At 49.3% G+C, this 12,939-nt stretch overlaps 1 protein-coding gene across 1 annotated transcript in view; it reads left to right on the forward strand.

Moving 5' to 3' along the window:
• Positions 1-522: 522 nt before the first annotated feature.
• Positions 523-12,939, forward strand: part of LOC147616515 (ATP-dependent 6-phosphofructokinase 6-like) — a 63,563-nt gene continuing 51,146 nt past the window's right edge. Inside the window, exons 1-5 of the mRNA XM_086777589.1 lie at positions 523-1,209; positions 2,825-2,871; positions 2,967-3,006; positions 3,291-3,356; positions 3,531-3,668. Coding sequence (XP_086633715.1) covers positions 904-1,209; positions 2,825-2,871; positions 2,967-3,006; positions 3,291-3,356; positions 3,531-3,668 — 597 coding nt within the window. The 5' untranslated portion in view covers positions 523-903. The remainder of the gene's footprint in view (positions 1,210-2,824; positions 2,872-2,966; positions 3,007-3,290; positions 3,357-3,530; positions 3,669-12,939) is intronic.

The following is a 12,939-nucleotide window of genomic DNA, read 5'->3' on the forward strand; positions in this document are numbered from 1 at the left end:
ACATTAGCCATTTTCTCATGTGGAGCGAGATGTCTTTCTTAATAAGCACTTCAAGCACACTAGAGGAGGTTCAATTTCAAAGCAATTTGATAAATGGTGGGAAAGGCATCGTAGTTGAGAGAAAGCGAAGTAACGTGAAGTACCCCTATATTTTGAGTGTAGTTTGGAATTTAGATACTTTGCCTTAGCAGGGGGCACATTTGCAGGACACATCAACTTATAAGATTTAAGTTTCAAAATTGTGTTATATCAAAGTTAGAGTGGGAACAACTTTACAAGTCTACGTAGGGGGGACTAGTGCTCATAGAGACGGTAGAGAGTGAAACAATAAAGTTTATTTTTGAACCAATAAAGTATATGTTTCAACATGCAAATACATAATTATCAATTTCCAAAACCTTCAAAATCAGTATTTTGAGTTATGGAAGAAATACAAAATCAAAAATACTAATGGAATTTGACGTTGTAAATTTGTAGGTTTGGTTAAAAAAAATATTTTCCAAAGTCAGCCCATAGGATAGGCGGAGCCAAATACTAGGTGCAACCAAAAAAGTTCAAAGTCTAAAGCAATCCCGTGCGGTCCTAGCGAGCTGTCCGAGCTAAAGGCATTTCCTGCTGCCGACGGGTAGAGAGAGAGACGATCGTTTTTGTCATTCAAGCGCCATAGCTCTCATCTTTCAAATAGCTCTTAAGAAGCGCCATAGCCAGGACCTTCAATCTTCAACAGTCCGTCTTGCTATTATCCTCTCCACACATTAGCCGTCGCTGCATGACCACGTTCATTGGCTTCATCCATAAATTTCCTCCTCCGCCTTGATGGCTTGCGCGCCAATTCTTGTGCATTTTCTCACCGCTGCATGCCTAATCCACTAATAATCCCCGTTTAACGCCTTCTTAAGCCCCATGGCTTCGCGCAGCTTCAACCTCACGTTCGATGGATCTCCGCAGAGACTCCTCTGTCTACATCGTTCACCAAATTATCCGTCGCAACGCTCTTGCTCGCTTTCTGCCCATGGAAGGATCCTGCAGGGCAAGATTAACATAGCTCCTACTGAGTGGATGTACGGCCGATCGTACACTCGCCATAATCTGAGGCCATCACGGAGGCAGTGGAGTGTCCAAGCTTCCACGAATACCAAAATCGAAAAGCACGGTCCAGCTGTGCTTGAAGACGTGCCTCACTTGACAGACTGGCTTCCTGATTTGCCTGTAAGAACCGCTCATGATTTCCGTTAATTATGACAACGAAAATGTTGATGATGATGCCAATGTAAATATTAATCATTCCAGTAAAAATGTCGTTGATGATAACAATGACAACAATGATGATGATGGAGGCGGTGACAGAGTGGCGGTGGTGGTGATGACTACGAGAATCGTTTTTTACTCATTACAAACCATTTGTAGAGGCAAGGCTTTATGTCTGGTTCCTCTGGTAGAAAGGTTACATACCAGGGAAGGGAGAAAAACCACAATGGCCTTTATCCCATTTGTGCTCACCTAGCGAACAGGACGCGAGATCCAAATGCACATAAAAGCTGCATTGTGTCCTTGTAGAAGCAGAGAGTAGTTCTCAAAGCGCTTCTGTTGACCATTGAGCAAATGAATAAGATGTGTCCATACGGCAAAAACAGTCTTCCCTATTCCCTGCATTGGCCAAACTAAATGTGCCAAGCAGTGAGGCTGCCCCCCCCGAGTCATGTTGAGGGATCTTGCCGTGTCACGAGGGCTTGGCAGGCCTCTACTGCAAATATCCCAATACATATTCATGCTGTCCTCTTCATACAGAGCAAGGCTAGTCTCCACGGCTCCCATTGTGTAGTAAAGCTAGTGTGAGGGTGGCCCTGAGAAAATAGCAGCGCAATCCTGTGCGAAACCTGTGTGCTGTAGGATAGTACCACAGGCACTGACACTGAGACTCCCTCGCTGCTCCAGAAAGCTCACAAGTGGCTGGTCTACCTGTGGTTGGCCAGTACGATGCCTACTGTCAAGCCACATTGAATAGCCTGGCATGTCATTCTCCATGCAATCCAGTGAGACTTCATGATGGGGGTGTGGCCGTGATGTCAAAAGTTGGATCTGGTATGGAGCCAATGAGCCATGTTGAACAAATGAAAAAAGAGTAGGTGGGGTGTTTTGGTCCTTTGGAGTTGTTACTATTAAAACAACCATATTCCATCATGGTTGCCAGATAGTGGGAACTGTTACAACTGGTTGAGCTTCCTCACCAGGAGTTTTGACACCTGAGCAGAACTGGAATTCTTTCCTGCACAGCTGATTTACCAGAAGCTGAGTCACTGTCAAATTCGCCCCCTTTCTGTGAGTTTGATGTGAAGCTGTAATCTGATGTCAGGCTGGCCCCCCATCTTGTCAACCATCATGTCAGCCTTACCCCCCCCCCCCCCCCCCTCCCCCCCCCCCCCCAACAATGACATCAGGGATGGCCAGCCGGTTGGCCATTTCGCTTTGAAAACGGGTTGTTTTTGCCATGGCGGTATTTTTGAAACAAGAGTGTCATCCCAATGGCTGTTCCTTTCCTCTTAATGAGCCTCTAGTGATGCTGGAAGAAGACGACTATCTTTCCCCAGGCACTTTCAAGTACCTGGAGGGCTACCAAGATAAAGCATCTGAGAGCAAGGCTAAGTATGATTGGTGTAGGGATAGCATAGGGATCCTGCAATTTTGATTTTTATAAAATGTTACAACTCAAACTATTAATTTTGATTTTTATAAAATGTTACAACTCAAACTATTAAATGCAATTTTCATAGTGTACAGTCATGAGCTATCATGTGATGGTTTACTTGTTTGGCTCTTGTTGCAGACGTATGACAGTCCTCTTAATTACAATCCTGCTTATGCCACTGGGAGGTAAAGAACAAGTTTTGTCTCTATTTTGCACGCTCCTTTTCAGGCTGCCTTTGAGTTGACCTTTCTAAGTGCTTTACTTGCAATTTGACTTGCAGGCACTATTTTGTGGGCCCTGATGATGTGGTTGCCAGAAATGTGAGATCTGGATGACTTTTTTATGAACTCTTTGCAATCTCTTATGTCTAAAATTGCCACCCCTTTGTTCATGGGTCCCTGCCTGAGTAGCTACTGCCCAGAAGGGGGCTTCGACACTTTGTGCGTGTGCGTGTGGGTGGGCATGTGTGTGCATGTCTGCCTGCTTTTGTGTGTGCGCTTGTGTTTATATATATAATAACAAACACACAAAAAAGCAACACTTATATTATTGTTTTTGTAATGTTCACTCAATTTTGTCACGAAAATGGGTTTTGTGTTTGAAGGTGGTTGTGTCACTACATAATCCAGGAGACGGGGCCCATTTTCGCCGAGCGGGACCTAGGGAAAAGGTCTCTCTCTACAGCTTTTGATGGTGGTGTTTTTTTTCTATTTCAGCTTGTAAAGCTTGTAAATGCCTAAACTTTGATCCCATGGTAGCCAATGCCAGCTTGTACCAGAAACTTTGGCAGCTTCTATTGTTTTCCTTTTGTAAAGCTAATTTTGCTGTTTTTGTGTGGAAACAGGTTTACTTCAAACCTGCAGAGGTTCGAGCTAGCATTGTTACATGCGGAGGCCTTTGCCCTGGGTTAAACACTGTCATTCGTGAAATTGTGTGCGGATTGTGGAATCAATATGGAGTTCGAGACATCATTGGCATTGAGGTACTTGTATTGCCTTCTATGGTTCCTCGTTTTCTTGGGGGTGTCCTAATCCCACACAGATAATGGGAACTCTTATCAATTGCATAAAGAAATGAAAGGCAGTTTGCATCAGTGGAACATGCAAGTTATGTGGACATATCGTCGTCAAACTTTAACACACCAGTTGAGTCCACTCTTTTTTTTTTTTTTTTGAAAAAGATCTTTTGATTAGTTACCAAGAAAACAGCCAAAATGGCTACATACAAACTCATCCTCAAATGTGAAACGTGAGTCAAGATGCATAAAAGGGGAGGATGCTCTTCTCCTTCAGCTGGCCGCTCCAGGAGGAGAAGGCGATCTCTCATATAATGGGGGGAGGGGGAAACAACCACACAGGTGGTCTGTAATGCCAAGTGGGCTCACCACCGCTGTTAGTGAGAAAGGGACCATGATGCCAGATCCTCAAGAAGGCCTCTTAGCGTTTCCGCATGCAGTCTGAGCCACCCTGGAGCTGCCCTCACTAACCATAGAGGGTATGAATGATATTGAGCCAGATGCTCGGGATGGGCTCCGCTGGTGGGGTGAGGGTGCCTTCGCTGCATCGAGCTCTCCATATGTGCCATGCAGCTATACTGCTGCAATTCTCTCATCTCTGGTAATTACCTGGTGACCAACGACTTGTGGATGGAGCTGGGACTAGCACTATAGAAATGTGAAGGTGAGAGACCTGGAGGGCTAGTCCCCCACCTTTCTCCTCATAAGGCATGACAACCGCGGCCTTTGTGGCCTCCCAAAGATAATGACGCTGAGACTCCTCAGGATGGCCACATCTTGGACATAATGCTGGTCTACCCCTAATGGCCAACCAGGTGCCAATTCCCAAGCTCCTATGTGCCAGTTGTTGCCACATGAAAAGGGTAATCTTCCGCGGCCAAAAAGTATACCACAACCGCTTCCAAAAATCTGAGAGTGTGTGTGGCGGGAGGCCCTGGGACCGCCAATGTCCTGCTGCTATTGGAGTCCCCTCTACCTTTGACATCTGAATCTTGTGACCTAGCTGTGCAGTGTAAACAAAAAAGGGGGCGCTAGGCGTCTCCTCATTGTCCTCTGGATCTTGTTATGTCCACTCTCCCAAGTCCCATTGGAGACTCGTGAGAGGCCGGCCACTCATGTGCATGAAAATCAATCACCCTCACCCTGGTTTGCCGACAAGGTTCCATGCCCTCCCGATGATGATGATTATGTTGATGCCGCTGTGAATGTAACACGTGGAAGCTCTGAGAGTCTTCTTTCAGCCCTAAACACTCTTGGGAAACCATCTGATGCAAAACGCAGATATAGAGAGAGTAGAGAGAGAGATATGTGCTGGAAATTCAGTATATTTCTATGATACAAAAAGGTATCTGAATCTGCAGCCATGGGCTGCCTTACATAAAAGGTGATGACACCTAAATCTGTCCCCTATGGGACCTCTAATGATCCAATCCCCTAATGGGAGAGAATGCCTAACACAAGGAGCAAGTGCGCCTTTATATAGGCCTTGGGATCCATGGGAAACTGGCGGACTGCTGGTCGGCCAACAGCCCTGCCAGAAAATACCAAAACGCATGCTCTTTTATTAGATGCTCTTGACTTTATGATGCGCTTCAGCCCCTGGCCCTTCTGGAATCAGCCGACAGCCCTTATCTGGATCATGCGCTTCAGCCGTCTGCTTCCCTCCATGATCCCACTTGTCCTGCTCCATGTCCACCTCAGATATTACACCTGAAGCTCCTACATTCTGGTTCTACCTATCTTCTACTGGTTCATGGTCTTTATCTGTTTGCCCCCTTCTGGATTTATCCTTGAGAAGGTCCATGGCATTGCTTATGCACATGACATCCCCCTTTGCTAAACTTGATGACGGGAATCCAACATGCTCTTGGATGATTGTCATCATCCCAATCCTGTCCCGAAGTCCCTCTGTCATCATCCATCCCTGGCAACCGTTTTCTCTGAAAACCCGGCCTGTTCTCCAAACCACTCTGTCTCTGACGAAGATCTATGCATCTGTTTCCTCTAGTCCACAATCCATTCCTGCCCTGACTCTGAACACCGTCTTGGTCTTCTTTCCTGAGAGATGAGTCTAGCACCCTCACATCACCCTTGGAGGATCAACCTCCCTTGGGACCGTTGCCTGAGAACCTATTTGGCTCACGGAACTGCCATCCCCATCTGGCACTGTGGAACACCACCAACAAACCTCCTGGGAGTTCTTCCCGATCTGTGTTCCTTGCCTTGGGCTTTGAATCCGTGTACTTTCCTGTACCTTGGACCTGTACACCATCATCTGGGACTGAATCAGTGTTTAGCTTTGCTGAGCCTGATGCTCTGATACCAATGTAACACGCGGAAGCTCTGAGAGTCTTCTTTCAGCCCTAAACACTCTTGGGAAACCATCTGATGCAAAACGCAGATATAGAGAGAGTAGAGAGAGAGCGATGTGCTGGAAATTCAGTATATTTCTATGATACAAAAAGGTATCTGAATCTGCAGCCATGGGCTGCCTTACATAAAAGATGATGACACCTAAATCTGTCCCATATGGGACCTCTAATGATCCAATCCCCTAGTGGGAGAGAATGCCTAACACAAGGAGCAAGTGCGCCTTTATATAGGCCTTGGGATCCATGGGAAACTGGCCGACTGCTGGTCGGCCAGCAGCCTTGCCAGAAAATACCAAAACGCATGCTCTTTTATTAGATGCTCTTGACTTTATGATGCGCTTCAGCCCCTGGCCCTTCTGGAATCAGCCGACAGCCCTTATCTGGATCATGTGCTTCAGCCGTCTGCTTCCCTCCATGATCCCACTTGTCCTGCTCCATGTCCACCTCAGATACTAAACCTGAAGCTCCTACATTCTGGTTCTACCTATCTTCTACTGGTTCATGGTCTTTATCTGTTTGCCCCCTTCTGGATTTATCCTTGAGAAGGTCCATGGCATTGCTTATGCACATGACAGTGAAGCTAATGATGATGATGATGATGATGATGATGATGATGATGTTGCTAAGGCTGATGCTGATGTGATACCGCTGATGACACTGATGATGGTAATGAAGATGATGCTACTGATGCTAGTGATGCTCTAAATGCTGACTTAATCAGGGATTCCACTGCTCATGCTGAGGTTTAGCCATGGCACGGACGCGCACGTGATAGATGGTGCTCCTGTAAGAAGAGAATGTCAATGGATCCACCAACTGTTGCTTTGTAGAGCTCCTCTCTAAGGACACCACGCCTCTGGAAGCACTGTGGGTCCCCCAACCCCTGGATGTTCCCTGAGACAATCCGCATAGCTAAGAGCTGAACTGTCGGAACTGCCCTCCACTCGAATAGTCTTGGGCGTGGGTTTCGATGGAGAGCAGTCAGTGTTGGTCTTGGGATGAAGCCGTGCCAGATGGGCATGTATCCTGGCCTCCATGTGGACCCACTCTGTTTGAGCCCTAGAGTATGCATATTCTGGACTCTATCTATCACAGTGTAGGTATCTATAGGAGGGGGGAAGTGGTACCGCCACTAAAACATGAAGACACAAAAAGCAGCACCGCCAGGATGGAGGACACCATCTTCCTTGTCTGATCCCTGAGGCCGGAGCCGCCCAACTCCATCCGAACCAAAGGCCAGAGGTGAGGAAGCACATCAGTGATATGCAAGTCGTGCAGATGACGCGAAAGCTCTATGGCCCGCCCTTGTATAGCAGTGGACATTGACTCCGTGCTCTAGTCCGTCCCTTGTGTTGCACTTAGGGGGAAGGAGAAGATCATTGCTCTACTCTTTGGGGTGGACGGTTTGGAGTGGTATAACACGACACAAATGGGGATGGGAGCCACCATCTCCTCGAACATGCGAGCTCCATCAATAGGGAGGCACCGAAAAAAACTGTAGTTGACTAGCTGTCCCAACACCTTTGGGGGGGCCCCACCTGTGGCGACTCAGGAGGGAGAGTTGGGACCGGAGAGGCAGCGATGGTCATCTCTACCGGCTCCAAGAAATGATGAATAAACTGGGGGACAGAGCTGGTTGGTTGTCGCCGCTCTAGATCTAGCGCAGCCAGAGGGCAGTGGGAGTGCTCTGGAGGCTAGAAAGGGGGGGAGGGGGGGGTTTCTTGTATAGCTGGGGCAGAGAGGGATGGCTACGAGGCCAGTCCCGCTACATGCTCTGGGGTCAGTGATCCCCATGAGAGGCTGAAAACTTGGAGGGGGGTCCTGACAAGGTAAGAGTCTCCAGAAGGTGGGGGCCGGGGCGGGTTCCTCGAGGGAACTGAGAGGGGACCATCACCATCGGGGGCTGTTGAGATAAATGCTCAAAACGGTTCTCTGACACAACCGTATCCTCCTGGATCCTGCCGGCCTAATGTGCCTGTCGATGCCGCTCGATTCTTGGCATCGACCGGCAGTCCCACCTCGGGCCAGTGGTCTACCACTCCTGTGCCGGCCTTAGCCGGGGCTTGGTGATCGGCGTGTGTCTCGCCCACCCACCCTAGGAAGGGTCTGAATTGGGGCCGGGGAGGTTGGGGGACAACTAGAGGCGGCCTTCTGGACTGCTGGCAAGGGAAGACTCTAGCGAGGTGTCCCATGTGGCAGCAGATGAAACATTAGCCTGGACTCAACTGTCTCCAAACCCCACCCACCGTCGGAATGCACAGCGGAATATGAGACACACATCTGAGAGCAAACACGTGCAGGACTCCACGTTTGAACAAGGGCACACGTAGAAGACAAGCGCCAGCCTGCAACACATTGAACTGGGAGCAGAAGGAAAAAAACGCAGACAAGAGTGTGGCTGGGTATGTACTCTGTATATACACAGGAATCCCAAATGAGTGATACAATGGCATGGGTTGTGAGGGTCCATTTTATATGGACCCGGCAGCACCCAACCACAGGGAGCTGGGGTGCCGCCTGAGCAAATCCTGAGATAGCGACTTCGTGAAGAGGACCACCGTACTGTCCTCCGTCGAACAGAACTCTAGCAAGATGTCATCAGCAACGATCTGTTCACGAACAAAGTGCCTCTGGATGACCATGGGCTCCTCCAGTGGAAGCCCAATCTTGCAATGCAACCTCTACATCCGCACCACCTCACAAGCAGCATCACAAGCAGCCCGGTACTCTGCCTTTGTCAACGACAAGGCAAAAGATGACTGCCTCTTACTGCTCCAAAAAACTGCTCCTGGGCTTGAAGTAGATCTCCTCGTGTCCGGATCTCCTCCCCAATCCGAGTCAATCCAACCGTGGAGTCGGACTCCATCCATCAATCCCCCTCCTGTGTAAGAGAGTCCATGATCCTTCGCATGCCACAGAAACCACAGGATACGCAATCCTGCCTCCCAAAGAGTCATCTGCAACCATGAGGTCAATTGCCTCAGCAGGAAGCTCCCGTCCAATCTGGTGTCCATCAACCAGATCAATGAACCATTTTGCTTCTGAGTCAAAGAGGCATCATACTGCGTGGAAACCTGCTGAAGACCACGCAAGGCCTTCTGAAGCTTGTCAACCACCCCCTCTGAATCCGGAACCACAAAGCCTGGAGTATGCACCTCCTTCTGCAAGTAATCAACTGCCACCTGCCTGGCTTTCCGAGAGGTCCCCGTGGAAAGAACATCCTCATCTACAGGAGTTTCTTTGTCCCGAATACTGCGAGACATCAAAACATAAGTTACCTGTTCAGGTTCCTTTGACTGACAAACACAAGAACCACCAACATCAGTACTGGAAAGTTCTTGCCAACTGCTGCCATCAACTGGCAAGCTATCCACCATCTGGTCCCGGAAAGCCTGCACCTGCAGCGTATCCACACTTAAGTGGCCATTACCAGATTGCCACTTATCACAATCTTGAGGACCTGGGGGAGAGAGTGCTGAAAGCTTGTAAACTCCATTCTCCACTCCGCCTTCCCAAACCACCTGGCCTGTTGCTTTGTCCCGGAGAGCAACAAAATGCTCATCAAACTCCACCCGTACGCTAGTCTTGCAAACTTGATGCACTGACAACAGATGAAAACCAAGTGACGGAACATACAACACCTTAGAGGAATGCTTCCCCCCTCTGCCATCGGGAACTATCTCCAACCTACCCTCACTGTGAACTGGAATAGTGGATGTATCTCCCAGTAAGAATGTGACTAGAATACTTGCAGAGATGTAAATCTGAACGGGAAGGAGTCATGTGCCTGGAAGCACCACTGTCTAGAATCCACTCCCGAGTATCCGTTGCGGAGAGTCCTCCAACCTCCTCCCTGCTTGAAGAAACTGAAACATCGGTGTCCATCACCTCCAGGTGCACAAAAGCCGGAGTCTTCATGATTGCTGCTGAGGAATCTTCACCCTTCTCGGTCTTCCGCTTGGGACACTGCCTCCAATAGTGGCCTTTCTTGCCACAATCATTACAGGTCCGCTCTGCCTTTAGTTTCTCGCGGTCAGCGACGGACTTCTTCTTAGAAGACTTCTCTGATGAAGCCTTCTCTTTGCCTGTGTTACGACCTTTCGACCGTTGGCTAGTTAGGGCCTCCAAACCTCCACCCTGAGGAGGGTTCGTGAATTGTTCCTCCTGGTCCAAGACCATGGGCACAAGCTCCTCCCACCCGATGGTGCTGAGCGTGCCAGTGGTAATCAAAGACGAGTAAAATGCTGAGTACTGAGAGGGCAAATGCGACAGCAACGTTATGGCCATGTCCTCTGACAATATCTCCTTCCCAGCTTGAAGAACTTCTTGCTGAAGTGCCTGCAGCTTGTTAATATGCTCCCGCATCTGTACTTCCAAGGAAATCCTCTTCATGGGCGATACCCTGTTGTAAAGAGAAGCCACGGCCGTGGAACCCCAACAATGATGAAATCAGCGAGGTCGTAAGACTCCAGAACAAATTCCATCATAACCTTCCATATGCCGTAGGGAGTGTCGGGATCTTCACATGCCTCTCGGCCATCTCTTACAGATCTGCCATTGCGGGGGGTGAACTTTAGTCGTGTGAATGGGGAGGGTGGGTGGGAACAAAACCTCAAGACGAAGCTGCACTTGCTGCTCCCTGCTTCGCCACGTCCCGAATGGCCCACAAGGGACCCCAAACAGCACTAAAAACACGAAGAGTCCCACTCCTTCGGGGGGGTGAACTTGGTCTTCTCTGAAGGGAGGGTGGGTGGGAAACACAATGAAGAGGAGGCTTGAACTACTTACTCCTCGCTTTTCCACGTCCCGCACGGTCCACTGATGCCTTCGATCAGCACCAATCACGAACAGTCCCGAATCTCCAATTCTCCCGCAAGCTCTTCCAAGGTCTTCAAGGGCTTCAACAGTCCCGCAAGCTCTCCACGTCTCCAGGATCTTCAAGCAGCCTTGTGCTCTGATACCATGTCGAAATGCGCAGCGGAATATGAGACACACATCTGAGAGCAAACACGTGCAGGACTCCACGTTTGAACAAGGGCCCACGGAGAAGACAAGCGCCAGCCTGCAACACACTGAACTGGGAGCAGAAGGAAAAAAATGCAAACAAGAGTGTGGCTGGGTATGTACTCTGTATATACACAGGAATCCTGAATGAGTGATACAATGGCATGGGCTGTGGGGGTCCATTTTATATGGACCCTAGGCAGCAGTCGGCCTGCTCCAGAGGCAGCCGCCGACAGTGGACAGATCACCACGACCAGCCCTCATATACCAGTCGGCCAGCAACCTTGAGTTGGCCAGGTCAGAAATGAGGACGTGTACAGTCGGCCAGAGGAGATGCGCCTGCCAGCCCGTGACTGCCCCCCCCCCCCCAAAGCCATGGAAAAAATGGGAAAAGTATGGGGAAAAATATAGAGAGTGGGGAAAAATGAGAAAACACCTAATAAGGGCGGGCACACCCACAACAGAGGCCCTTGTGTATATGTATAGACAGGAAATGACTTCTAACACCCCCCCCCGGTTAGAAGTCATCTCCTGTCTTTATGTTGACACCAGGGCCTTTGTTGTGGGTGTGCCCGCCCTTGTAGGTGTTTTCTCATTTTTCCTCACTCCCTGTATTTTTCCCCACATTTTTCCTATTTTTCTGTGGCTTGGGTGGCAGCCGCGTGGTGGAAGGAGGACCTCTGAAGCTGGCCGACTGCATTTGGACATGTGCTGCTGGCTGTTTGTGTTGCTTTGGGTCCACGACCTTCCAGATGAGATGGCCGACACCCTGCTGCTGGCTGACTGGTGATGATGGCTGGTCGTGGAGGTTCAGGCCCTGTCGGCTGCCCTACAGCAGGCTGATTGCTGTAGGGGGGCCATATAAAATGGCCCCCAGTCCCTTGCCACATATTGTATCATTCCGGGATCTTCTTTGTGTATATAGAGCAGAGTTACACGCCTCCCTCTCTCTCTCTCTCTCTCTCTCTCTCTCTCTCTCTCTCTCTCTCTCTCTCTGTCTCTTGTGCTGTTATTTTCTGCATTGCGTTTGCTCGTGTTCCCAGATCCGGTCATCATCTCCGCTGCGTATTCTGACATGGTATCAGAGCCCTAGGCTCTTGATAGTTCTTGGGATTTGTGTGAGCAAGAGGGGGACTGTTGTGTTGCTGATTGGTGGACTGTACGGGACTGTTTGGGAAGAGGAGAAGCAAGAGGACGGCGGGTTGATTTGCTGGACAGCCACTTGCAAGTGTAAGTTCTTCTTTGTTCCCACCCACCCACCCTTTTTCAGAGTACATTCCCGCAATGGCAGATCTGTTAGAGATGGCCGAGAGGCATGTGAAGATCCCTACACTCCCCACGTTCCCACTGGACCGTCAGTTGGACGGGAACAACTACGGCATATGGAAGGTTATGATGGAATCTGTTCTGGAGTCTTCCGACCTCGCTGATTTCAGGGTTCCACGGCCGGAAGTAGAGGAAGGGGAGTTACCGTCGATCTGAAAGGACCGGGAGGCACAGGCATAGATGTGGGATCGTGTCAACGCCAGGGTCCGCTCGTTTATCTTCCTCAACTGCACACCGCAGGTAATCAATTATGTAAAGCATATGACGCTGGCCAAAGGTATATGGCAGCATTTGGCTTTTCTTTACAACAGGGTATCGCCCATGAAGAGGATTTCCTTGGAAGTACAGATGTGGGTTATGAGCCCTGCAAAGTCGTTGACGATGCGGGAGCATATTAACAAGCTGCAGGCTCTTCAGCAAGAAGTTCTTCAGGCTGGGAAGGAGGTATCGTCAGAGGACATGGCCATAACGTTGCTGTCGCATTTGCCCTCTCAGTACTTAGCATTTTACTCGTCTTTGATTACCAGTGGGGTGGC

The sequence above is a fragment of the Cibotium barometz genome, chromosome 38 (genome assembly GCF_041138505.1).
Source record: "Cibotium barometz isolate CiBa-2024 chromosome 38, ASM4113850v1, whole genome shotgun sequence".
Taxonomy (NCBI): domain Eukaryota; kingdom Viridiplantae; phylum Streptophyta; class Polypodiopsida; order Cyatheales; family Cibotiaceae; genus Cibotium; species Cibotium barometz.